The sequence below is a fragment of the Carcharhinus amblyrhynchos genome, chromosome 3 (genome assembly GCF_965287045.1).
Source record: "Carcharhinus amblyrhynchos chromosome 3, sCarAmb.v2.hapA, whole genome shotgun sequence".
Taxonomy (NCBI): Eukaryota; Metazoa; Chordata; class Chondrichthyes; order Carcharhiniformes; family Carcharhinidae; genus Carcharhinus; species Carcharhinus amblyrhynchos.
This window is the reverse complement of record NC_137326.1, coordinates 31,124,316-31,152,076: the sequence shown is the minus strand read 5'-3', so window position 1 is coordinate 31,152,076 and position 27,761 is coordinate 31,124,316. Positions and strand designations below refer to the sequence as shown.

Sequence of the window (27,761 nt, the reverse complement as noted above, 5' to 3'; positions counted from 1 at the left end):
TTTATTTGGAATCACGAGCTTTCGGAGTGCTGCTCCTTCTGTGACCATTCAGTAAGATCGTGATCAATTAGACTATAACCCACCCCACATTCCTGCCTATTCCCAGTAACGTTTCTCTGTCAGGCAGGGCTCAAAACTTGCAAGTTGGATTGAAAGAGCAAGGGTTGGGGGGGGATCTCACTAGGTCTTGCTTCTTCACCATCTGATTTGCTTGTGCATAGGTCTGCAGAGAAAATAGGTATTTAAATACTTAACATTGTTTTTAATTAGTGGTTTCCAGCCAGTAAATTCGTGGTGTCATTTTTCTCTCTTGTGAAGCAGGGTTTTGTAACCTCCAGTCTAAGTTGAGGAGTGGGGCAACCAGCAGGAACCGGGAAATGCTGATTGGCAACAAGTAACAGCAGCCAGGATGATACATGCACCAATCGTGCATAAGGGGAATCTTTGTCCCAGTTCACTGGTAGGAGAACCTGGGAGACTGGAGACTCTTGACTCATGACTCAATCCAGAAAGATTGCAATTACAGTTTAATCAGTCACAAAAGCTCATCCAGTCACTGCAGCTTTTGCAGGTTGGGTGCTTGCTTGAAAGAAAATGTCAAGGGATTGCTGATATTTTTGGCAACTAGCCAGAAGTAGAAAATGCAACAAATACATTGATTAGAATGATCATTAGCACCTTTTTTCATGGGTATTTTCAACTAAATTTATTAATTTTGAAAGAATAGTCCATCTGCTAGAGATTGTTCAGATGTAAGATAATGACTGGCTGATTGGAGTCTGTTTCCCAGGTTGGCCTTGGTTGAAGGGTGTACTAGAATCATTCAACAGCTTTCATAATTGACTGCAATTTTAGGTTCTTCCTTTTTAAATACCATATCCCATAGTTATGGTCACGCCTGGTGCAATGCCATTTTAACAGTTCAAAAGTAGAATGAATTTGCCTTGTATAATGCAGTTCACAACCATGCCTTTTACAGTTGTCCATAATAGTACTCGAACTCTGTTCAAATGCCCCATGTCCATAGTTTGAAACAAATAGTTTTTCAGAAAAAGTGATCACATGTTGATTTGATAGAGATATTCAGAATCACAAGAGGTCTGAACAAAGTAGATAGGAAGAACCCATTACCATTGGTGGAAAAATTGGTGGAAAAACCCACATCAGGAAAAATTGAAAACAGAATTGGCAAAAGAAGCAATGGCAACATGAGGAAAACCTTTTTTTCCACATGGCATAGGTTTAGGATCTAGAATGCACTGCCCACGTATATGATCAATTGAGGCTTTCAAAAGGAAAGTGGATCGTTATCTGAACAGGGGAAGAAAAGCAGGGCTATGGGAGAAGGCTGGGGAGTGGCAGTAGATAAATTATTTCTTCAAGGGCCAGCACAGACTCAATGGGACAAATCGCCTCCTTCCATGCTGTGATCAATCATTCTGATTTAGCAACAATATTAACTCCCTGAAATATTGGCCAAGGTATAAAATCATAAGTGTGGTGAAAATTAAAGAGGATTGTCACGGTTTAAAGTTTATTTATTAGTGTCGCAAGTAGGCTTACATTAACACTGCAATGAAGTTACTGTGAAAATCCTCCAGTTGTCATACTCTGGCACCTGTTCAGGTATATGGAGGGAGAATTTAACATAGCCAATGCACCTAACCAGCGTGTCTTTCAAACTGTGGGAGGAAACTGGAGCACCTGGAGGAAACCCACACGGACACGGGGAGAAAATGCAAACTCTACACGGACAGTGACCCAAGCTGGGAATCAAACCCAGGCCCATGGTGTGAGATAGCAGTGCTAACCACTGTGCCACCGTGCTGCCCCAATTAAAATCAAATTAAATTGCAAGAATATCAAATATTTTTCATTTAAATTGCAGGGAAAGATTAAACTTGCTGGTGGTTTTGGATTATGAGCAAGGGTGGTGCAGCCTGTTCTGGAAAGTTTTTTTTCCAGTGTTCCCAATGGGTTAATAATGTTTAAAGTTTATTAGTGTCACAAGTAGGCTTACACTAATACTGCAATGAAGTTACTGTGAAAATGTCAGCAAATCACGAACAATCCATTAATTCCTTATTTGGTACTGACACAGTTGTTAATCTGACGTGCAACTTTGGTACCAACTATACATAACACTGTAAAGTATCCTGTGGTCCAACTGCAGCAAGTTCAAGCCAAGACATGCAAGAAAACCATAATTTTTTAAAATAATGTTGTCTTGCAGCTGGAACGAGAACAGGAGAGGAGTGGCGAGGAACAGGAGAATGCCCCTGAATTCATCAAAGTCAAAGAAAACTTGCGGCGAACATCTACTTTCAGTGCAGAAAAGAAAGCTGGGTAGTATTGAGCCGTCCTGTCCCAGCTGAATTTAACTGGTGGGTTAAACTTGGCACCAGTTCTACTTGACTGATTTGCTATGCCATCGCTATAGAGTTCATTTAATGTTCTTGTCTTTCTTCAGAGAATAATGAAATATGAAATGTTATTCAGCTGTGAATGATGGCTAGTCTTTTCCAGACGTAAAGAATGTTTGTTCCATGGGCACCTGCCAAATCTGGTCATTTGGTGAAAACAGAAAAGTGCTATTTTACAGTGAAGATGCCAGTTTGGAGAACGGCACAGATAGTAAAATCCTATGAAGCTGGAAGGTGACTTTACTAATAGCGGAGTGCAAGTGATCTATCAACACTGTAAATTCATTACTCCCTGCTAAAACTGCTGACGTGAGCTGCATTGAGTTAATTATATTCTTGCAAACATTGCATGTGATGATGCAATGCACCTAAATAACGTTTCATAGTTAGAGTTTTATGCAAAGGTTCTTCCTACATAACATCAACTGAGATTCTGCAGTAATGACACAACTATTTAATGAGAATACAACAAAATGTTCTCTTTGTCAGGTTGAAACGGTGACATCATTGTGTTATGTTATTGGAGTTGTTATGTCATCAAAACATGCCTTTTGCCTGTCTTGTAGTTTGACCAGATTTTATGACTTGTATGTCTTGGTTTCTTGGTACAACTATATTTGAATTGAAAATGTTGCTAATAGAAGATTACATCATTGTAAATGCTGCATATATATTTTAATAATCTTGAGCTCCAGATCAAAACAGTAAAATAAATGGTTCATTGTAGTATTTTATGGATATATCATTTGTATGGACACGCATACAGCCATCAGCTAAATTAATGAGAATCTGCCGGGAAGATTCGGAGCTGTAAGCTGCTAATTTTTAGAGATTGAGTTTAGAACAACACAATGGTATTCTGGAAAAATATACCATGATTCTCAATGGAATAATCGTTACACACATGTATGGGTTAAAGTCATAAATAGGGTCTACGCAATTATAACTTCTACAGTAAACAGAAACAACTGACCTACACACTTTGGAAATATGTGTTTTCCTGACAACATATTTAACTTTAGACTAATTTTAATTCTGACATTACTGCCATAAGTTATTACCTCCATAGATTTCATCAACGATGTATTAACATATTTTGCCTTAGAAAATCACAGCCTTACAGAATGTACAGAATTCCATGGAGTTAGCACAAGAAATATGTTAACTTTGACCTTAAACCTGTAATCATTAAAAATCAGTGCTCAAGTGGTTAATTGGTGCAGCATTTTTATATTCATGTCCCTATGTTTATATTTCACAATACTGATTTTCATTTCTGGTATTAAGTAGTGTCAGGTCATGGAAACTATATTTACTGTTTTTTTTAAAAAAAAGCTCATCAGTTGGTTATGAATGTAACCCTGAAATCCTTTTAAGTATATCTGAGTTTGGGTCACTGTTCGCTTTGCTCTCTGTATTAGCTTCACTGGGTAATAAATTGAAAGGATTTCTTGTATTTTACTTGAAGAAAATTGTGAAAAAAAGTTCAATTTAGCTTACACTGTTAATAGTTTGCATTGTTTATAATGGTAACAGCTATCTGTATATGTTTTGGGAATGTTGCCTTTGAGATGTTGCTGAATAGGTATTGACTGTTGGGTAAGTTGTACCTATCACATCACTATAAGAAACAATGGTTACATGTGTCTGATAGAATGTGTCTCATAGCACTAACCTTGGAATGGAATTTATTTTCTCTCACTGTTACTCATTTTTTTGAGGAATTGTTACTTTTTTGTGTGTATAAACATGCATATAAAAATCAAGTCAGTCTGTGATTATAAATACCCAGTGTAATTATCAATAACAGGAAAAGGGGATAATGTATTCACTGTACTTTTGCCATCATAGGTTTGTGTCATTGTAACTTATAACTTTGAAATAAAACATACATATTTTACTTTGTGGAAAATTCTGGTACATAAATTGTGTAGGCTTTGCACTGTTCAAACATTGCAGTTACTATAATGTTTGTGGAGGCTTATATATTCCAAACAAATTGCTGTGTTTGATTACAAACACCTTTGAGATCTTACAGAACTTCAAGCTGATGAAGAAGATTATCCATCATTTGGCACCCAATCATTATCCTGGGGTCAATCCAAATGATTTAACAGCCAATGAGTTATATTTTGAACTATAATAATTAATGCAGTAGCCAGTAAGCACACAGCAAGGTACCCCAAAAAAAGCAAATAACCAATAAATCTATTATTAAAGTTCTATGATCAGTGCCATGCAAACTTTCACTATAGGGGCAGATGTTACATTGACTTATCGTCTAAACTGAAAGAAGGCACCCTGACAATGCAGCATTCCCTCAGAATAGCATTAGTGAAACTCAGTCTTCTAGCTAAGCTATGACGTATGTTTGTCTATTTCAAAGCAATCTTATTGAAATCAATTTTAGCTCACTGAGCAATGTCACATTAATACAGGGCCATCTAACATTAAAGTTAAAGTGCATTGTTCATAAATCGTAATAAAATACTTTAAAGATGATACAAAATAGTTAATTTTTGCTAATCTCGTATGCGTTCTTTTACTAAATTGTCAGTTTTCCATTGGCAGTTATTTCAAACAGCAGCTGTTTGAAATAAAGAAAGATTGTTTGGAAGATTGTCAGGAGATACAAGATAATGGTGTGGGAACAGGAAGAGAAGCCATTGCAGGTAGTGTTTTGATTACAATTAATTACATAAGAATAGAACCAGATGAGTGCACTCATAGCTGGTTGGATAACATTTGAGGAATGCGGTGGTTAACCATGTCAAAAACACTGAAGTTGTGTGGGTTAGGTTGATTGGCCCTGCCAGAAGTGTCAGGGCGTTAGCAGGGTGAATATGTGGGAATAGGACCTGGTTGGGATTGTTTTGCCTGCTGGCTCAATAGGCCGAATGGCCTCCTGATGCACTATCATTCTGCATGAGATGGGCCCTAAAGAAAAAGGGCTGATAGTTTACCTTTTGTCAGTAACAAAGGATGTTGTTTGCTGATTTGGTACCGTGGCCAATGTTGAAAACTGATTGGAGGGATTTGAGACATGTTCATAGAATCCCTACAGTACAGGAGGCCATTCAGCCCATCAACAAAAATCCCACCGAGGCCCTATTCTTGTAACTCCACACGTTTTACCCTGTTAATCCTCCTAACACTAGGGTCAATTTAGAAAGACCAATCAACCTAACTTGTACATCTTTGGACTGTGGGAGGAAACCGGAGCACCAGGAGAGAATATGCAAACACCATATAGCCAGTGAACCAAGGCCAGAATTGAAACCAGGTCCCTGGCACTGTGAGGCAGCAGTGCTAACTGTTGTGCCACCATGCTTCCCATCTTTTGCATATTTCTGGCATAGATCCCCCAGAGCAGAATTCCTGAGATCAGCCATAAATTATCCTTTACCCCAGTTTGGTTGGAGTCCACTTGTGTCTACGTGATTCACCAAGTGCTGATCGCAACCCCAACTAGTCAAATGATAAGAGCAGTCCCAGTATCTGACTTGGTGGCTGCACAAGTTAGACCAAGTGACGTAAGGGGGAGGCTCCTCCACCAGTGCCATAGTGTTGCTGTCTGTCTACCTCCTGGCACTGTTGTGGCTGTAGAGCAGCAGCTTTTGCAGCAATAGTCACAGCGGGGTCAACTGTTGGGGTTTAGCAAAATCTCTTGGCTTTTTTGTTCTATGCCTCTCTTTATAAAGCTGATCGATCACCCAGATTTCAGTATAATACACTATCAGACAACTACATATAAATGACCAAGTTGTATTATGCAACCAGCTCTGCATCTCTGCAGCAGGCCCTATGCAATATCCAGACAACAACATCCAAAAGACTTGAACCTCTAGCACATTAGACAACAATCCTATGTACAAATGAGAATATCTTGAATTAACAGTGACACATTCTATTGGTTTCCATTCCAAATTTAAATATGGAAAAACCTTCCAGTAAATTGGTACCAAACACTTGACACACAAATTAGATTTTGTGTATTTTCTCATTTTAAATTGAAACTAACCACACTTGCAAATGCCCAGTATGCAGCATAAAATAAAACTACTGCCGATGCTGAATATCTGAAATATAAATACAACATGATGAAAATACTCAAGTAGGCCAGGCAACACCAGTGAAGGGAAAGAGACAGGGTCAATGCTTCAGGTCCAAGATTTCCACTAGCTCTGTTAAAAGGTCATTGACCTCTGTTTCTCTCTGCACAGATGTACTGAGTATTTCCAACACTTTACTTCAATAGAAATGCAAAGCAAAAATACCCATTCTGACTTCTTGTGAGCTTCTCATTTACCTTCAGTAAGAAACCCTAGCAGCAGCTGCCTGAGATGTGGTTTGGAAGCTGTGTGGTGTGGAAAAGCCTAGGTTTGCCTCAGCAGCAGAGCAGATCTCTGCTGCACCACCCCCCACCCTGCCTCAGGCCAGCAGTAGGCACACAATGCCTTGAGACATGGCAGCCATGATGAAGGCACAGCATAGGTGAAGCAGGTTGCCTTGCATACTCAGACAAGTAAAGTGAGAATGGGAGTGTGAGGGGCAGAGAGGTGGGAAATGGGTAGTGTGACCCAGTTTGAAATCTATGAGCAGAATCAGCTTCATAGTTAAAAGATTAATGCCAAGCTTGAACCTGGTGAAATCATGAGAGTGACTGTGCAAACACCTGCTCTTTCAGATGCTTTATTAGCTGCCTAAAATCAAGATCAGTTTCTTTAGCAAAATGAAACAACACTATCAGTCTGGCAGTCAAAAGCACAGAAAAAAGAAGGCAAGACGAGAATGAAGCTGAGCAAAAAGATAGTTTGTCATTTTATTTTTAGAAGTTCAAAGTTTTTTATCAATCATTCGTCCAGAAGTATGGGTGAATTATCTAATAACTTGACAATCTCCAGAGATACCACATTGACTGCAAAAGTTAAACAAGTGGACTCTGAAACTACAATGGAACTACAAGATGTTACTCATTCTGTTGGGGAGGGAAGAAATCTATCCTGAAGACATTGCCTTGTGGCCAAAGTATGTCTCTCTGGGTGTGGCAAAACATTTTGTACAAAATAAACCAAAAACCATAGGTAATATGGAAAATCTGAAAAGAGATTTTGAAGTTGAAGGCTGAATGCAGATTAGAAATCTTCATCAGTTCCGTTCTCTGGAGGGTGAAGAGAAATGGGATGACTGAAATTAGAAATTGGCTGAGTTCTTTTGGAAAGCTCTAAGAACATAACATAAGAAATAGGAGCAGGCGTAGGCCATCTAGCCCTTCGAGCCTGCCCCGCCATTCAATAAGATCATGGCTGATCTGACGCTGGCTCTGCTATTTGCAAATTATTCCCTGAGCCTGACCCTAGTAAAGGGAATCGCACATTCATCGACAAGAACTTCAATTGGAGAAATGGTTTAAGAGATTTTGCTGATCGTCAAACTTCCAAAGTGCATACTAAAGCTACGTATGCGTTCATTCACAGATGTAAATTATCTGGAAGAATTGATTCCGCATTATCAGCTCAGATTGAAAAAGTGTTCTTATTGAAGGAAAATGCTGACATGTTTTGATTTGTTTTATTATTGTCATATGTTTGTCAGGGAGGGGTAATACCTTTGGTGGGGAAACATGTCGCATCCTTTCAGGGCGGCTTGTCCATCCTCTGTCCCCACCTGGCACTCAGCTCTCACCTGTGGCTCCCCGTAGCTGTTTGCATGCGACAGTGGACACACCCCGGGCAACGGCCTCAACCAGCCGGCTAAACCAGGTGAGGGTAGCCGACAGGTCTCAACCCTCGGTGAGATAGGGAGATGTCTATCCCAGCATGTCAAGACAGAGTCCAGCGGATTGAGCAGAAGAGACCAATGGAAGATCCAACGGTCGAGAAGGTGGTCTCTGCAAGCATCATGGATTGCAAAGAGCAAGACAAGACACAGAAGACGTCTTGGTCATCCACTGCACCTAGTCCCACCTCCAGCCGTCCTGACTGTCTTGCCACTGGATCTAGATGGGAATTGGGAAGAGAGAGTGAGGCTGACGCTGCACAACTCTCCCTCGCTTTAATCCAAATCAAGCTCTAGTTTCGACACCATCATCATCATCATCAGTGTCCTATTCAATCCTTGAAGTCCTGTGGCGATGGGCGAGCGACGAAGCAGCAGGTGTGGATACACTGGGAGCTGTAGTCACAGACCAGCACGCAGGTGGCTCAGGTCTAATGGTCGTTTTCCGCTGACCGAAGTAGCAGTGGAACTCAGTGTCTACCTGGGCGACTGAGCAGTCCTCTTCAGGAACGCACTGCTCACCTCCATAGAATGAGGAAGGGGCTAGAAAAGGTGCCCTAAACATTGCCTGCTTCACTACACCCTGGCCAGTTTACCACAGCTGACGGGGATCCCATCTTGAGACTGAACACACAAAACACAAGGTGACACCGCTCACCATTGGCACTTGGAACGTGCGCACGGTTTTGGACAACCCTACAGCAGACAGACCAGAGAGAAGAACAGCCTGAGAGCTTGCAACAGCCAGAGAGCTTGCAAGATACAACATTGACATTGCAGCCCTGAGCGAAACTCATCTTGCCAACGTAGATCAGTTGACTGAAACTGGAGGTGGATACACCTTTTTCTGGAGCAGTCGCAGCAGCGATGGGTGTCGTGATGCTGGAGTTGGATTTGCCGTCAGGAGTCACCTTGTTCAGAAACTTGACAGTCTGCCCAAGGATGTGACAACCAGCTTATGACATTACAGCTTCCGCTACAGGACAGAAGTCAAGCCATCCTGATCAGTGCCTATGCCCCCACAATGAACAACCCGGATGAGATGAAAGACAAGCTCTATGAAGAACTAGACGCCCTACTATCAGCAGTCAGCAGTACCGACAAGCTGATCTTGCTTGGCAATTTCAATGCAAGAGTAGGATGTGACTCTGCGATCTGTCAGGGAGTCATTGGGAGGCATGGAGTGGGCAAGTGTAACAGTAATGGCCTACTCTTACTGAAGACCTGTGCAGCACACAATCTCCTCATTGCCAACACAACCTTCCGTCTGCCTACCCGTAACAAGACCTCCTGGATGCACCCCCGCTGTAAGCATTGGCATCTTATCAACCATGTCATTGTCAGGAGAAAAGACAGACAGGATGTCAGAGTAACCAAGGCCATGTTTGGTGCAGACTGCTGGACAGATCACAGGCTCATTGTCTCCAAAATGAGGCTCCGCATTAGACCCAAGAGGCGAAAGCAAGGTTATGAAAAGAATCAATGCGGCCAAGCTAAGGAACTCCAAGATAGCTTCAGCACTGTCTGAAGACTTAGAAATCAAGCTTGCTGACATACCCCTCGCGCTGAGGATGACTGGGAATACTTCAAGGATGCTATCCATATATCCACGCTGAAGATGCTTGGACCCTCTACCCGCAAGCAGCATGACTGGTTCGATGAGAATGATGAGATACAGGCTCTACTTGTTGAAAAGCACCGTCTTCATCGGGCCTGTCAGAACGACCCATCTTCAGCTGCCAAGAAAAATGCTTTTACCAGTGCTCGCAGGACAGTCCAGAATAAACTGCGTAAAATGCAGGATGCCTGGCTGAGCGCCAAGGCAGATGAAATACAGGGATACACTGACAGAAACAACTTGAAACGGTTCTATGAAGCCCTCAACACTCTCTACGGACCTCAATCTCTCTGGAGTCCCCCCCTCCTGAGTACAGATGGTGTCAACTCTCATTACAGAGAAGGCTCAGATTCTGCAGAGATGGGCTGAACACTTTGAAGCCGTCCTCAACCAATCGTCATCTATTAACGATGAGGCAGTAGACAGGATTCTACAGATTGATATCAACAGTGCCATGGATGACCCACCAGTAGTAGCCAAAGTCACGAAAGCTGTCAGCCAGCTATCCAGTGGCAAAGCCCCAGGGGCAGATGTCATTCCTGCAGAGATCTATAAAGCTGCTGGTCCTGTACTTATCAAGAAGTTCACCGAGTTGTTCCAGTCCTTTTGGAAGCAAGGATCCAGTCTTCAGGAACTTAAAGATGCTTTCATTGTACACCTCTACAAAGAGGAAGGGCAATCGGCAAGTATGCAACAACCACCAAGGAATCTCGCTGCTCTCCATCACAGGAAAAGCCCTCGCAAGAGTCCTGCTAAATCGTCTGGTCACTCATCTGGAGCAGGGCCTGCTTCCAGAGTCACAGTGTGGCTTCTGCCAAGGTCATGGGACGACTGACATGATTTTTGCTGCGCGCCAACTTCAGGAGAAGTGTCAGGAGCAGAATTGCGAGCTCTACACAACCTTTGTTGACCTTGCGAAAGCCTTCGATACTGTAAGCCGACAAGGCCTGTGGAGGATCATGTCGAAGTTCGACTGCCCCCCCAAATTCATTCAGATGTTATGCCAGTTCCATGATGGCATGTTGGCCAGAGTACTGGATGGCAGAGAATCCTCTAAGGCATTCCCAGTCACCAATGGCATCAAACAGGGCTGTGTGCTCACACCCACACTGTTCAGCATGATGCTTACTGCTTTGCTGAATGATGCCTTCCAGGACAGTGTTGCTGGAATCAGCCTCAAGTACAGAGTGGATAGGAAGCTCTTTAACCTGAGGAGACTTCAATCTATTACCAAAGTGGAAGAGACTGTTCTGAGAGATTTCCTCTTTGCTGATGACTGCGCCCTGTAAACTGGCTCAGAGCCAGAGTTGCAAGTCAGTATGGACAAATTTTCCACGGTTTGTGACAACTTTGGACTCACCATCAACATTAAAAAGACCGAAGTCATGCACCAGCCTGCTCCTCATGCACCGTACAGAGAACCCAATATCACAATCAAAGGGCAGAAACTACAGGCAGTGGACCAGTTCACTCATCCAGCACCCTCTCCCAATCAGTGACTATTGATGCAGAAGTTAACTGCAGAATAGCAAAGGCAAGTTCTGCTTTTGGTAGACTGCGCTCCACTGTATGGGAATGTCGAGGAATCAGTCCAGCAACAAAACTGAAGGTCTACAGCACCGTGGTACTCACTACCTTCCTATATGCCTGTGAAACGTGAACTGTGTACTGAAGGCATGCAAGACAGCTCAATCATTTCCACATGACTTGTCTTTGCAGAATATTATGCATCTGGTGGCAAGACATAGTACCAGACCCTGAAGTTCTCTCTAGAGCAAGTCTACCACCAGTCCACACACTGCTGATGAGAGCGCAGACCCAGTGGGCAGGTCATGTCATCCGTATGTCAGACGAGCGCATACCCAAGCAGCTCCTTTTTGGGGAACTCTCTGCTGGAAAACGCTCGTATGGAGGGCAGAAGAAACATTTCAAAGACACACTCAAGGCCTCCCTGAAGTCGCTTGACATTGACACAACCACTTGGGAAACGCTGGCACAAAACCGTCCTACCTGGCACTGCCTCATCCACAAAGGCTGTCAAGCTCATGAAGCAAGGTGTATCGCTGAAGCACAACTTAAGCGCAAGCTGCGCAAGTCCAGAGCCACCAGCGCAACAACTACAGTGTCTATACAAGTCTGCCCAATATGCGCCAGGACATTCTGTGCCCGAATTGGCCTGATCAGTCATCTTCGGACACACCGCAACCAGCCTCAAAATGACTAATGGCGTTGACGTCCTCATCGATGATGATGGACGAACAACAACATATTGTCATATGTACTGGTATACAGTGAAAAGTATTGTTTCTTGTGCGCTATTCAGACAAAGCATATCATTCATAGAAAAGAAAAGGAGAGAGTGCAGAATGTAGTGTGACAATCATAGCTAGGGTGTAGAGAACTTAATGCGAGGTAGGTCCATTCAAAAATCTGATGTTGTTGATGATGTTTGTTGTTGCCATGTCAAACTGCTATCTTCTTTGGGACTACCTCTAAGAGCACATGATGAGTCATCATTGTCAAATCGAAAAGGTAATATTTTTATCTTGCTTTGAATATCTCAGTGAATTTGATGAGCTTCTCGAAGAGTCTTTTGAAAAGTTGTCAATACTGCAGCTCAGGGAAGACCAACTTTTTAATCCACCAGACCTATGAATACTTCATTCTAATGGCAGAGTGGCTGAGAAACCAATTCGCAAATGAAGTTAAAGATGCCAAATATTATTCCATAATAGTTGATTCAACACCAGATGTGAGTCATGTGGAACAATTAACAGTAATTTTAAGATACGTGATCAGCAATGGTGAACTTGTAGAGCAATTTGTTTGTTTTGTCCAGCTAAAATCTCACACTTCTGAATGTCTGAAGACAAATGTTTTAGAAATCATTGTAAATTTAGGCTCAAACATCAACAATTGTTGTGGACAGAGCTTCAATGATGCAATTTATTCAGGTCTGCAAGGAAGACTGAACAATACAAGCCCCTGCACATTATTTATCCCGTGTTCCAGTCATTCCATGAATTTAATCTGCAGCCAAATTCTGTGAGGTGCTATACATTTTTTGACTTTCTTTCATTTTCCACACGTCGGTGGAATACATTACAATCACAGGGAAAACATTTCACAGTGAAAAGAATTCGTGACATGAGGTGGTCTGCTCCTGCAGATACTGTTTTGGCTTTGAAAATGTGCTTCGGTGATATAAAGGAAATCTTATTAAACATACCCAAATCAAATTCAAAAAAGCCGTGTGTGAAACTAAAGCATCATCCTTAGGAGAGAAATTTGAAAGGTGCAATATTGCTGTTTTATTCTTTTGTTGAACCATTTACTTCAAAGAATTAATGTTGTCAGCAAATTGCTGCAAAATATTGACACAAATTTGTTTAGTTAGTTAAAAGTTTTATCATGGAAGTTGAAAATGACTACAGCTTGGTGGAAACAGAAGCACTAACAAAAAAAAAGGTTCCTCTGATGAGAATCATATAAGACATAGGAAGTTATTCTCTGTGAAACTAGAGACAATGAAATCACTTCAAAACAGGAAAGATAAGATCATTGAGACTGTCAACACTATTTGTGACATTCTAATGGTGAAATTGCAGAGTAGAAGTGAATCTTTGAAGAAAACTGTTGATTTATTTTCTGTGCTTTTTGACAGAGTCATAGAGTCAGAGGTTTACAGTATGGAAACAATCCCTTTGGCCCAACTTGTCCATGCTGCCCTTTTTTTAACCCCTAAGCTCATCCCAATTGCCTGCGTTTGGCCCATATCCCTCTATACCCATCTTACCCACATAACTGTCTAAACATTTTTTTTGAGACAAAATTGTACCCGCCTCTGAGTACCTCTGGCAGCTTGTTCCAGACACTCACCACCCTCCGTGTGAAAATATTGCTCCTCTGGACACTTTTGTATCACTCCCCTATCATATTAAATCGATGCCTTCTAGTTTCAGACTCCCCTACCTTTGGGAAAAGATTGACTATCTAGTTGATCTATGCCCCTCATTATTTTAGACCTCTATAAGATCATCCCTAAGCCTCCTACGCTCCAAAGAAAAAAGTCCCAGTCTATTCAGCCTCAAACTATCAATTCCTGGTAGAATCCTAGTAATTTTTTCTGCACTCTTTCTAGCTTAATAATATCCTTTCTATAATAGGATGATCAGAACTGTACACAGTATTCCAAGTGTGGCCTTACTGGTGTCTTGCACAACTTCAACAAGATGTCCCAACTCCTGTATTCAGTGTTCTGACCAATTAAATCAAGCATGCCAAATGCCTTCTTCACTACTCTGTCCACCTGTAACTCCACTTTCAAGGAGCTATGAACCTGTACCCCTGGATCTCTTTGTTCTGTAACTCTCCCCTACCATTAACTGACTAAGTCCTGCCCTGTTTCAATTGACCAAAATGCATCACCTTGCATTTATCTAAAACTCCATCTGCCATTCGTCATCCCACTGGCCCAATTGATCAAGATCCCATTGCAATCCTAGAAAACCTTCTTCACTGTCCACGATGCCACCAATCTTGGTATCATCTGCAAACTTACTAACCACATTGAGAGGTGTGGATGAAAATGCTAAAAACCATTGCAGTAAGAAATTGTGTGAGTTCTACCAGGACATGGGCACAAATCTTTTTGAAAATTAAGTGAAATGATACATTCATTTTATCGATAATGATGAACTCTGTGCTTCAAAATCACCAGCTGATTTGTACAGACTTGTATCTGATGGTTTGCAGGCAATCCTAATGTGGAAACCATTCTGAAAATACTTTTAACAATACCTGTCATAAATGCTTCTGTGAATGTTCTTTTTCTGTTTAAAAGGAGTTAAAAATTATTTACAAAGTACGGTGTGTCAGGAACATTTGACAATTTCACAAAATTGAGAATTCAAAGTACATCTTTACAAGATATTACCTATGATTGTGTAATTGATTATTTTGTAAAGGAAAAGTGTAAAGAAAAGCTATCTAAATTGCCATGTCAACAAAGGATGAAGTAAGGAAATTTTTAAAAGCTGTCCTTCTTCCATTTTCTCTTGTTTAAATTTTGTTTTTCAAAATGACCATTGTTGAGCTGATATAATGGCTGAAGCTGGTCACATGCTTTAACACCAACATCACTCTCAAGACTGGACTTCTTAAAATCTCTTGGGCAAATAACGGAATCCTGCCACACGAAGCCACCTGATATTGGAATTTGACTAATTGGACTCCACTCATATGAATTTATAACAATAACTTTTTTTGATTTTGTGAGAGGAAGTTAACTTTTATTTTTGGAGACTCTGTGAAATATACTGAACAGCAGTGTATGTATCTTGTTGATTGGAGTATTTGCTCTTGCACTGGCTCATTCTGAAGAAACCCTAACTGTGATGCATGATTCCTTTTAAACAAAGAGTTGCTAGGCAATGCTTTTGCTAGCTATATGGCAGTGATGTTATTGGCTGATTTTTCCAACTCATTGCTCATCAGCAAGTTTCATGTTTGTTTGCCTCAAATCTCATATCGCAATATTAACCATCTTTACCGTCATTCTGACAAGAGGTGGACTTGGATTTCAGCAAGGCAATTATTCGCGCAGGCATGTTTTTGCAGGTGAAAAAGTAGCGATTAAATTGCTGTGACTGGTGCTTTTGTGTTTTGCAGGGCAAGTAAGGGTGGGGAGCAATGAGGTTGGGGATGAGGGTGCAGAAATTAATGTGAGCACAGGGCCTCACTAATTGTAAATCTGTCTATGGGCATCTGTGTCAGATTCTGGGCATTGTGCTTTAGACAACTTGTGAAGGTTTAGAGAGGGGGCAGAATAGATTTATGGAAATGATGCCAGGGATGGGGGGTCTTCAGTTATGTGAATAGGTTGGAAAAGTTGGGGTTGTTCTCTTGAGAGAAAAGTTGAGTGAGATTTGACAGAGCTGTTTATTGATTTAATTTATTTATTTGATTTTCACATAAATTGGGATACAGTGAAAAGTATTATTTCTATAGACAAAGCACACCATTCGTAGAATACATAAGGGAGAAGGAAAGGAGAGGGTGCAGAATATAGTGTTACAGTCACAGATAGGGTACAGGGAAAGATCAGTTTAATATATGGTAGGTCCATTCAAAAGCTTGATGGTAGCAGAAAAGAAACTGTTCTTGAGTTGGTTAGTATGCGATCACAGACTTTTGTGTATTTTTCCCGAAGAAAGAAAATATGTCCAGGATGCATGAGGTCCTTGATTATGCTGGCTGTTTTTCCGAGGCAGTGGGAAGTGTAATAGAACACTATTATTAGAAATAATCCAGCCACGCTATTTTCATCTAAAACCAAAATTTGCTATGAGAAACACAAGGTTTGCATATTGCTCATTAACTTGGCATCTTTTAATGGACAACAGTTCAGCATGTGAAATACCATTAAAAACAGCATGATACTGCGAAAACAATTGATTGTAGCACAGCAAATATTGATTACAGCATAGGTCAATGCTCATGATCATGAACACTAATCAATGACAAGAGGCTGTTCAAAAACAGATAGACAATACTGTTCCTATTGGCTGAAGCATTGAGGATCAGAGGCGGCAGATTTAAGGTGAATGTCAATGATGTGGAGATGCCGGTGTTGGACTAGGGTTGTCAAGATGAGAGGCCACGTGGACACCAGGTTTATTTGAAATCACAAGCTTTCAGAGCACTGCTCCTTCACCTGATGAAGAAACAGTGCTCAGAAAGCTTGACTTCTGCAGATTAAGACCACTGTGGTACTCAAATGGTCAAATGGTCCTGCTGAGTTCAGATTTCCTACTTGTATCATTCGTGCCCCTTATATGGGGCTTATACATATGCTCCCGCCCACTACTTTCAAAGGTCTCCCAAGTCTCAGCGAAAATCTGAGCCAGTAAGTTATGAATGTTCCATCAATAATCTAAGGCTCACCCATCGGTGAGAGTTGGAGGTTTTGAATCACTGAAGACAATGAATCAATGAATATATTGAATACTCATTCTTTAACTCAACTTGAATTAATATTCTGCGGTTTCCTCTCACAGTCCAAAGATGTGCAGGTTAGGTTGATTGGTCATGCTAAAATTACCCTTACTGTCCTGAGATGAGTAGGTTAAAGGGATTAGTGGGTAAATATGTAGGGATATGGGGTTAGGGCCTGGCTGGGATTGTGCTCGCTGCAGACTCGATGGGCCAAATGGCCTCTTTCTGCACTGTAGAGTTTCTATGATCTAACTGGAATCACCACCCAACTGAGGACAAGATTCAATCCTGGCTTTCAAATAGGAATTTTACACAAGCATTTCCAATCACTCCAACAGTAACGGACGGTTATATTTACATTCTCCCTAACATCAACATTTATTACGCCCTGATCTGAAATGATGAAGTTGGCAGCCCTAATCACGACAAACCCGGAAGGGTCAGAGGCCACTTGTTTACGGGCTCAGATTGACAGCAGCCACAGCCAGTCAGCACAGCGGCAGTGGGAGCCGGCACCAACCAGCGCGCGGCAGGGGCGGGCTCTCGGCGCGGCGTTCCAAAAGTAAGAAGTCTGACAATACCAGGCATTCCAAAGGGCGGCAGCGGGCGATGGAGCCGTTAGTTTCGAACAGGGGCTCGCGCCCACCTGTTAACCCCGACATCGCCAGCGAGCGGGAGGCTCCCACTTTCCCGATCGAGAAACTGATCAACCTGCTGGACGGCGGAGCGGCTCGCACCCGCACCCGGAGGGCCGTCGGTGAGTCCCGGTCAGGGAGCGTCCGCGGTCGAACCGAGAGCTGCGTGGCCAGAGAGTGTGTGTCCGGTCAGACCGGGGGCTGCGTGGCCAGAGAGTGTGTGTCCGGTCAGACCGGGGGCTGCGTGGCCAGAGTGTGTGTGTCCGGTCAGACCGGGGGCTGCGTGGCCAGAGTGTGTGTGTCCGGTCAGACCGGGGGCTGCGTGGCCAGAGAGTGTGTGTCCGGTCAGACCGGGGGCTGCGTGGCCAGAGAGTGTGTGTCCGGTCAGACCGGGGGCTGCGTGGCCAGAGTGTGTGTGTCCGGTCAGACCGGGGGCTGCGTGGCCAGAGTGTGCCAATTTCGCAATTATAAGACTTAATCCGAAACACTGAATCAGAGTAAACGCTGAACAGACCTGAATTTTTCAGTTAAAGTCATTTGCCTTTAATTTGCCGGCTTGTCCCAAATCCAATCTGGCAAAAACTCCCTTTAACTAAATATTGGGAAGACTGGCACAGTTGTCCTGTCTCCCTTCACTCCTGTTCCCTCGTCACCACTCCCTGGAAGCTGTGTGCAATCTAAAAAATTTCTCCTAACCGTTACACCCTATTTAACCGCAACATGAGCTTCTAACTCCACACTCTGTCGGTAAGACCGTCGATTTTACTGCTTCCCAAACTGGGGCCCATGGATAATCCAGGTGCCGTGGTTAACAGTAAGGGAGTGAATGACAGCTGCAGGTGTGACCTGCACAGCTTGTGCTCTTGTTTCCTTGCTTTCTCTGTGCTTTGTTCTCTCCAGGCTCCTGTCAGGTTTTGAAATGGAAAGCAGGCAGTTGTATCTTGCTGATATTTGTGAAACTATATGCAGCGCCTTCGTATGATGACTACTATATAGTATAACTTAGATTGGGAAGGCAGTGTATTATTATCAATCCATTTGAAAAGAGTTCCTTCAATTAAACATAGAAACTAAGAATAGCAGGAGTAGGCCATTCAGCCCTTTGAGCCTGCTCCATCATTCATCTTTAACATGGCTGATCATCAAATTCAATATCCTGATCCCCTCTTTCTGCCATGTTCCTGATTCCTTTAGCCCTGTCAGGTTCATTTTTCAGAGACCCTTATGTACTTGATGCAAGACCAAGACACCGATCATAAGAAATAAGAACATAAGAAATAGGAGCAGGAGTAGGCCATCTAGCCCCTCGAGCCTGCCCCGCCATTCAATAAGATCATGGCTGATCTGTCGTGGCTCAGTTCCACATTCCCGCCCTCTCCCCATAACCCTTAATCCCCTTGCCTATCAAAAACCTATCAACCCGCGTCTTAAAAATATTGAGCGAGGCAGCCTCCACCACTTCAACGGGCAGAGAATTCCAGAGATTCACCACCCTTTGCGTGAAGAAGTTCCTCCTCAACTCCGTTCTAAACCGCCCCCCCCCTTTATCCTGAAGCTGTGCCCTCTAGTCCTACTGTCCTTTCTGAGCGGGAAGAGCCTCTCCACCTCTATCCTATCCATCCCATTCAACGTCTTATACGTCTCAATGAGATCTCCCCTCATTCTTCTAAACTCTAACGAGTACAAGCCTAGTTTATTCAGCCTCTCCTCGTAGTTCAACCTCCTCAACTCTGGCATCAGCCTAGTAAACCTCCTCTGCACTCCCTCCAAGGCCAAAATATCCTTGCGTAAGTGCGGCGACCAAAACTGCACACCGTACTCCAGCTGCGGCCTCACCAGTGCCCTATACAGCTGCAGCAAGACCTCCCTACTTTTATATTCAATCCCCCTCACTATGAAGGCCAGCATCCCATTAGCCTTCCTGACCACCTGCTGCACCTGCAGGCTGGGTTTTTGCGACTCATGCACAAGGACCCCGAGGTCCCTCTGCACCGTCGCATGCTGCAGTTTTTCGCCACGTAAGTAATACCATTATTCCTACCAAAGTGGACAACCTCACATTTGCCAACATTAAATTCCATTCGCCAGTTCCTGGCCCATTCGCCCAGCCTATCTAGATCCTTCTGCAGACTCTCCACACCCTCCGCACAATTTGCCGTTCCACCAATCTTGGTGTCATCAGCAAATTTTGACATCATACACTCGGTTCCCTCCTCCAGATCATCTATATAAATGGTAAATAGCTGAGGCCCCAGCACTGACCCCTGGGGCACTCCACTAGTCACCAACCGCCAATCTGAATAGCACCCATTGACCCCCACTCTCTGCCTCCTATTTGACAGCCAATCCTCTATCCACGCTAACACCCTACCCCCAACTCCATGCCCCCTGACCTTCTGCAATAACCTCTTGTGAGGCACCTTGTCAAACGCCTTCTGAAGATCAAGAAAGACCACATCCAGCGGGTCTCCTCTATCCACCGCCCTAGACACATCCTCATAGAACTCCAATAAGTTTGTCAGACACGACTTCCCCTTAACGAAACCATGCTGCGTCTGCTCTACCAAACAATTCTCCTCAAGATGCCTTGCTATTTTCTCCTTGATCACGGATTCTAACATTTTTCCTACAGCAGACGTTAAACTAACCGGCCTATAATTCCCCGCCTTTTGCCTGCCACCCTTCTTAAACAACTGCGTAACATTAGTCATTTTCCAATCTTCCGGCACTTCCCCGGAATCCAGCGACGTTTGGAAAATAATCACCAAGGCATCCACTATCACCTCCGCCATTTCCTTCAGAACCCTTGGATGCATTCCATCCGGTCCTGGGGACTTGTCCACAATCAGTCCCTCCGGTCTGTCGAGCACTGCCTCTCTAGTAACGATCTGTATAAGGAAACCCAGTCCTTATTCTCAAGCAAATACAAGCTCTCTGAGGATCGTTTTACTAAGTCAGCACAGAATCCTGAGCTTAGCCGAGCGATGCTCCCTCGAACTGGGGGATTCTCCCCCTTTATACTCTTTTTACAGCAATTAGTCATGTACACACAGTATAACTTTTCCCAGATCACGTGCTTAGCAACAGCAAAAGTAAGTACAGATACGGTATGGAGTAAAAATATGTCGGATCCCCCCCACCGGTTGCCGTCGCAACTGCACATCCACCATTTCTCCACTGCGAGATAGCAACCGTTTTCATATATATCTTGGGACGTTATTTTGCCCATAAAATGAATGTTATCCCCTTCAAACAAGGACAGCATTTAGCCAAATCCAGTCTAGACTGATTTAATAAAGCAAAAGTTTTGTTATTTACAAGGCCAGGGTGACAGTTCAGAATAAGGGAATATGCACTGATATCAGCACAGGTCATTTTAAACAAAATACAGTTAATCACAGCTTTAAGCTAATGGAGACTTTTCACTTTATCTTAAAGCAACCAGCTGCATTTGCAATTTTGCAGGATCTCAGCTTGCAAAACCTTTTTACAAATGGCCAAGGTCATAGATTCATGGGATGTTAACTCCTTAACATCTCAGCCCCAAGAGCTATGTCTAATTTCTTCTTGGAATCACTCAACATTTTGGTCTCAATTACATTCTGCAGTAGTGAATTCCACACATTCACCATCCTCTGGGTGAAAAAATTTCTCCTCGCCTCAGTTCTAAAAGGTTTACCACTTATCCTCAAACTATGACCCGTATGATTAAAGTTTGAGAACCACTAGCGTATTCCAATCTCCATAACATCCACCAACCTTACTAAATCACTCATCGATACCTTTACCAATTCCCAACTTGATTATTCCAGTTTTTAAAAATATTTTTTACTCCATCCTTAAAATTACAAAGGCAATGCTCAGAGTGGAGCAGGTAAACCCAAATCCATCCTTTGCTTGCTCCAAAAACCAAATTCAAATTAAATCGACTCAAGGTTTCCTCAAGAAAGACAAACAAGACCTAAGCTGTATGACCAGCCTTCCATAGTCTTCTGTCCGTCATCAAGGAGGAAATAGCGAGGCATCTTGAGGAGAATTGTTTGATAGAGCAGACGCAGCACAGTTTCGTTAAGGGGAAGTCGTGTCTGACAAATTTACTGGAGTTCTATGAGGATGTGTCTAGGGCGGTGGATAGAGGAGAGCCGGTGGATGTGGTCTTTCTTGATTTTCAGAAGGCGTTTGACAAGAGGTTATTGCAGAAGGTCAGGGGACATGGAGTTGGAGGTAGGGTGTTAGTGTGGATAGAGGACTGGTTGTCAAATAGGAGGCAGAGAGTGGGGGTCAATGGGTGCTATTCGGATTGGCGGTTGGTGACTAGTGGAGTGCCCCAGGGGTCGGTGCTGGGGCCTCAGCTATTTACCATTTATATAGATGATCTGGAGGAGGGAACCGAGTGTATGGTGTCGAAATTTGCTGATGACACCAAGATTGGTGGAACGGCAAATTGTGCGGAGGGTGTGGAGAGTCAGCAGAAGGATCTAGATAGGCTGGGCGAATGGGCCAGGAACTGGCGAATGGAATTTAATGTTGGCAAGTGCGAGGTGGTCCACATTGGTAGGAAGGATTATTACTTACGTGGCGAAAAACTGCAGCAGGCGACGGTGCAGAGGGACCTCGGGGTCCTTGTGCATGAGACGCAAAAACCCAGCTTGCAGGTGCAGCAGGTGGTCAGGAAGGCGAATGGGATGCTGGCCTTCATAGCGAGGGGGATTGAATATAAAAGTAGGGAGGTCTTGCTGCGGCTATATAGGGCATTGGTGAGGCCGCAGCTGGAGTACTGTGTGCAGTTTTGGGCGCCGTACTTACGCAAGGATATTTTGGCCTTGGAGGGAGTGCAGAGGAGGTTTACTAGGCTGATGCCGGAGTTGAGGGGGTTGAGCTATGAGGAGAGGCTGAATAAACTAGGCTTGTACTCGTTAGAGTTTAGAAGAATGAGGGGAGATCTCATTGAGACGTATAAGATGATCAATGGGATGGATAGGATAGAGGTGGAGAGACTCTTCCCGCTCAGAAAGGACAGTAGGACTAGGGGGCACAGCCTCAAGATAAAGGGGGGGGCGGTTTAGAACCGAGTTGAGGAAGAACTTCTTCACTCAAAAGGTGGTGAATCTCTGGAATTCTCTGCCCGTTGAAGTGGTGGAGGCTACCTCGCTAAATATTTTTAAGACGCGGGTTGATGGGTTTTTGATAAGCGAGGGGATTAAGGGTTATGGGGAGAGGGCGGGAATGTGGAACTGAGCCACGACAGATCAGCCATGATCTTATTGAATGGCGGGGCAGGCTCGAAGGGCTAGATGACCTACTCCTGCTCCTATTTCTTATGTATGTAAGCCTGAGTCGTCCAAAGCTTTGCTGTCCCTTTGGTAATCACACCATTAACTCACCTTAACTCTATGTTAATTGTGTTTCACTGTATGAAGTTATGAACATTTGCAGACTGAAACATGTGCATAATAAGCAAGCGATTCCTCCTCAACTGCTGAGTGCACTTCCATGTCTCCAAGTGGTAGGGATTCCAATCTGGGTAAAATGATGTTAATAAGGTTATTCTACAGACTATCTATTAAGAGAAGTTGAGGAAAACTCTGTAAGCTATCTTAACTACCCCCAAACAACTGGCATGAAGAAGGATAAGAGTTTTTAGAATGTATTCGGGACACCTTTCATAGCCAGTATATAAGGAATATAAGAAAGGAATCAAATGATCACATGAAATTTAAACAGGAGTGAACCATGTGCTCTGTTAGTCAGTACAACCATGGCTGATCTCAGTCAGCTCCACTTTCCTGCCCACACCCTGTGATCATTTTTTCCCCTGATGACCAACTATCCTTCTGTTCAGCTGGTTGAACCAATAATGGGAAATGAATCAGAACAAATAGTGGATTGAAGCTTAGCAGAACATACAAAATTTTAATTTGCAATGCAAGTTGGAGATAAAAGTTGGGAAAACATAAGTAAGGCAAAAAATATAGTCTATTAGGGGAAAAAAGCAGATTTTGAGGGGACAAGAACAAAACTAGAGCCAAGAAATGGGAAAAAGATTTAAAAACAACCCATGGGAACTATTTTTATTTAAAATGATCAACAAATTTTAGGAGAAATACATTCCACTAAAAAGCCAAAGAGCAAACTAACCAATAAGGAAACACCATGGATGAATAAAATGGTAGGGACAGAATTGAATCTAAAGAAGGCATATACTGAAAACATGGACAATAAAGGAGGAAATGGCAAAGGGAATACGAAGAAGTTAGGAAGTAAGTAAAATGAACAAATAGGAAGACAGGGAAACGTCAAAATTATGTTATGAAGTACTATGAAAAGAAATAGGTGCATAAATAGCAGACGGTAAAGCAGGATAGGGATGGGCCACTAAATGATGTACAAAATAAACTCACCAGTAACGGGGGCAAAATGGCAAAAGTATTAGAACTGTTGAATCCCTACAATGCAGAAAGAGGCCCAGCGAGCTTGCACCAACTGTAAAAGAACATCCCACTCAGGCCCTCCCCTCTGTAGCATCCCCATAACCCCGCACGTTTACTATGGCTAATCCACCAAACCTACACATCTTTGGACTGTGGGAGGAAACCCACACAGACATGGGGAGAATGTGCAAATTCTACACAGCCAGCCAGCCACCCAAGTCCAGAATTGAAACCAGGTCCCTGGGCACCATGAGGTATTAGATCATTACCTTTCCTCTATTTTTATCAGGGAGACTAACAAGGTAGACATTTTTGATTTGATTTATTATTGTCACGTGTATTAACATACAGTGAAAAGTATTGTTTCTTGTATGTTATACAGACAAAACATACCATTCATAGAGAAGGAAATGAGACAGTGCAGAATGTAGTGTTATAGTCATAGCTAGAGTGTAGAGAAAGATCAACTTAATGCGAGCTAAGTCCATTCAAAAGTCTGACAGCAGCAGGAAAGAAGCTGTTTTTGAGTTGGTTGGTTCATGACCTCAGACTTTTATATCTTCTTACCGAAGGAAGAAGGTGGAAGAGAGACTGTCGGGATATGTGGGGTCCTTAATTATTCTGGCTGCTTTGCCGAGGCCGCGGGAAGAGTAGACAGAGTCGGTGGACAGGAGGCTGGTTTGCATGATGGATTGTGCTACATTCACAACCTTTTGTAGTTCCTTGTGCTCTTGGGCGGAGCAGGAGTCATACCAAGATGTGACTTTAAGAGAAGAAATCATAAAAGATACAAGGACATTTAAAATAGAAAGGGGAATATAATTGGTATATTAAAAAAAACCTAAAGCCCAGGGTCTGGCTGGATTATATCCAGACAAACTAAAAGAAGCCAGGGAACAGATAGTAGAGTTACTATTGTATTTCATCCTGCAGAAGGAGGCCATTTGGCCTGTTGAGTCTACACAGCCCATAGCCCCTGCCAGGCCCTATCCCTATGCGTTTACTCTGTTTAGTACCCCTGACATTAAGGGGCAAGTTAGCATAGCCAACCAACCTAACCTGCAAACTTTGGACTGTGGGAGAAAACTGGAGCACCCAGAAGAAACCCATGCAAACACAGGGAGAATATGCAAACTCCACATAGACAGTGACCCAAAGCTGGAATTGAACCCGGGTTCCTGGTGTGTGAGGCAGTAGTGTTAACCACCTTGCCACCAGGACAGCATGTTAAATCTTTCTAGCAGTTGATAACTACCAACATATAAGCTAAATAAACAACTTAATAAACAAAAGTAAGCAAAATGCTGTGGATGCTGGAATCTGAAACAAACTGGAGAATGCTAGAAAAGGTCAGCAGGACAGATGGTGCCAGATTTGCTGGGCTTTTCCAGCATTCTCTGTTTTGTTTCAAATAAACAACTTGTCCTTTAGAACAGATTTTAGTAAATGGCATATACTTCTGCATTTATTCTGGTCCTCTGTTAAAAGTACAGTTGCTAATCAGAACATCCTCCAGTTGTTTTTAGCGGCATCTACCTATTGGACTGTTTATGTACAATATTGAATGCTTTCCTGCTCCTGCTCAAATGACCAGTATGCCCAGGCTGAATTTACCTGAAGGTGCAGACGCATCGGTTAATGAAGCTTTAATTTTGTTTGAGAAGTGAAGGCTGCAAGATTAGTCAAGTTTAATCAGAATACTTCATCTCCTGGTTGGAAACTATATTACACTTTTTTTTGCATATTTAAGTATGGAATGTTATTATAGATGAGAAAAAATAACTTGTTTTCAATTTTTGTTTGAAGTTCGGCAAAGTATGAGGTTTCAATTCTTGGAGTACAGGGATGGCTTGAGCTAAGCAGCTACTGGAGCAGTGGAGGCTAGGGAAGAAAGGGAGGAGGGTGCAATAAATTATATAAAATATATTCCATAATTTTGGGGCTTTATGTATAATGAGTAATTCAGTATCTGTTTTAACTTTACAGGAATTGATATGTGAATTAAAAATTGAAATATTATAACTTACAATATTTTTCTTTGTTTTGTCAGAACATCTTATCAGTTGTGATGCTGTTTTCAACAAAGAAAATATATATTTCTTGACTCCAACTGAACAATATGAAGCAGCTGTAAAAAAAGCTGTGCATCTGCGGCAGAAGATGAAGAAATTGGGCTGGACTGATGATGGGCTAGAGATGCAGTTTGCTTTGAGGTATTGCTTTTAAGCAAAAAATGCCAATGTGTTCTTTTGTAAGAGCCCTTTTACAGAAATTGTATTTTTCTCCTTCCCCAAGTGCATCAGCCACAGTAAGAAATCTAGTCTCAGGCCTGCACAAGCTATGCATTTGAAACAGGCCCACGGGAAATACAAGAGGTATTTGGACCCAAATATTCATATCTTGCTGTGGAAAAATTCCAGTCAGACGCTGCTGCATAGAATCATAGCTAATATCAGAAATAAACCATATGGTAGAGTCTACAAGTTCCAAGACATTTATCAACACATTGAAGCATGGTTGCCATTCAATTTAAAGTCAAAGTGAGAATGTTGCTTAAAATGTAAACATATTCTTCTTAAGAACACTAAACCAATGGTGTATGGCAACGCTCCATTTACTGAAAGACAACCATAAAAGAATCAAGCTGTTTGACACTCAGTATTAGGCCCTTGAGATACTGACCCTCAGTATCTCAAGCCCTTATCTGCAGAGCGTGATGCTAGAGTCAACAGGTGGAAGTTATTGAGCTGGTTTAGCATCCGGGTCTTATTGAAGTCATTCATAAAGCAAGTCTTTGTAAATATATACACTCAGACATCCAATTTTATCTCTTCAGTTCATACACATCAGGTAATGGGCAACTTGATAATTTCTTTAAACACAGTTTCACATGAGTCTGGTGTTTCTTTTACTCATTAGTGGGACATGGGCGTCGCTGGCTGGCCAGCATTTATTGCCCACCCCTAATTGCCCTTCGAGGGCAGTTGAGAGTCAACTGCATTGCTGTGGGTCTGGGGTCTCGTAAGCCAGACTGGGTAAGGACGGCAGATTTCCTTCTCTAGAGGACAATAGTGAACCAGATGGGTTTTCCATCAATCGACAATGGTTTCACAGTCATCAGTAGATTCTTAATTCCAAATTCTTTTTGTTTTATTGAATTCAAATTCTGTCTGTCTTTAGGGCCCTAACCGAAAATTTGGCCTTTGGAGTCCACAATGGAGTCTTTATACCAACAATCACAGAACTGGGAACAGATGCACAGATTGCAAAATGGATTCCACTGGCTAAGGATTACCAGATTATTGGAACTTATGCTCAAACGGAGCTAGGCCACGGCAAGTGGACAATTTGATATACTTACACTTGAATACTGTTTACCAACACAATTATATTGCACCCTTGATTTAAGCTTTATAATTTTACAAAATCAAATTGCAGGGCACTTCACTGTTAAAATTTTAGTAAAAAAGTCAGCTGCTAAGTGAAACTTTGGGCTTCAGCATACTATGGTTCAAAGCAGAGGGAGCAGTTTCTATTGTGAACTCCATACTATGAATTCTGATCTTGATTATGCAAGCAATTAATTACATTCACATTGGCTCCTTTTTGAAAATGATGATTAACAAACAGATTGAAATCAAATTGTAAATTCATTAATTAGTAGTCTGCACCAGTCGCTGATATCTAGCTGGTTCATAGATATTCATTGTAATTGAGGTAGTTGGATTCAATTTCAATTGGATAAACATAGCTTTCAGTTCAGGGTATTTAGTACGATCTGCACCTTTGTTGAGTGCTGTAACAAGCTTTACTGAACTTAGCAGTGCTGCTGAACCTGAGACAAGCATATTAACTGAACCTGAAATTTGTCTAAGTGTTA

At 42.5% G+C, this 27,761-nt stretch overlaps 2 protein-coding genes across 6 annotated transcripts in view; both read left to right on the top strand.

Moving 5' to 3' along the window:
- The window catches only part of LOC145338586 (protein FAM107B-like), a 151,549-nt gene extending 147,214 nt beyond the window's left edge, over positions 1–4,335 (top strand). For all 4 annotated transcript variants that reach the window (XM_080182942.1, XM_080182961.1, XM_080182951.1 and 1 more), the window contains one exon: positions 2,234–4,335. In XM_080182942.1, coding sequence (XP_080039068.1) covers positions 2,234–2,350 — 117 coding nt within the window. In that variant the 3' untranslated portion in view covers positions 2,351–4,335. The remainder of the gene's footprint in view (positions 1–2,233) is intronic.
- Positions 4,336–17,388: 13,053 nt separating this feature from the next.
- Positions 17,389–27,761, top strand: part of LOC145338550 (peroxisomal acyl-coenzyme A oxidase 2-like) — a 55,736-nt gene continuing 45,363 nt past the window's right edge. For both annotated transcript variants that reach the window (XM_080182927.1, XM_080182926.1), the window contains exons 1-3: positions 17,389–17,572; positions 25,932–26,094; positions 27,062–27,216. In XM_080182927.1, the coding sequence (XP_080039053.1) occupies positions 17,425–17,572; positions 25,932–26,094; positions 27,062–27,216 (466 nt within the window). In that variant the 5' untranslated portion in view covers positions 17,389–17,424. The remainder of the gene's footprint in view (positions 17,573–25,931; positions 26,095–27,061; positions 27,217–27,761) is intronic.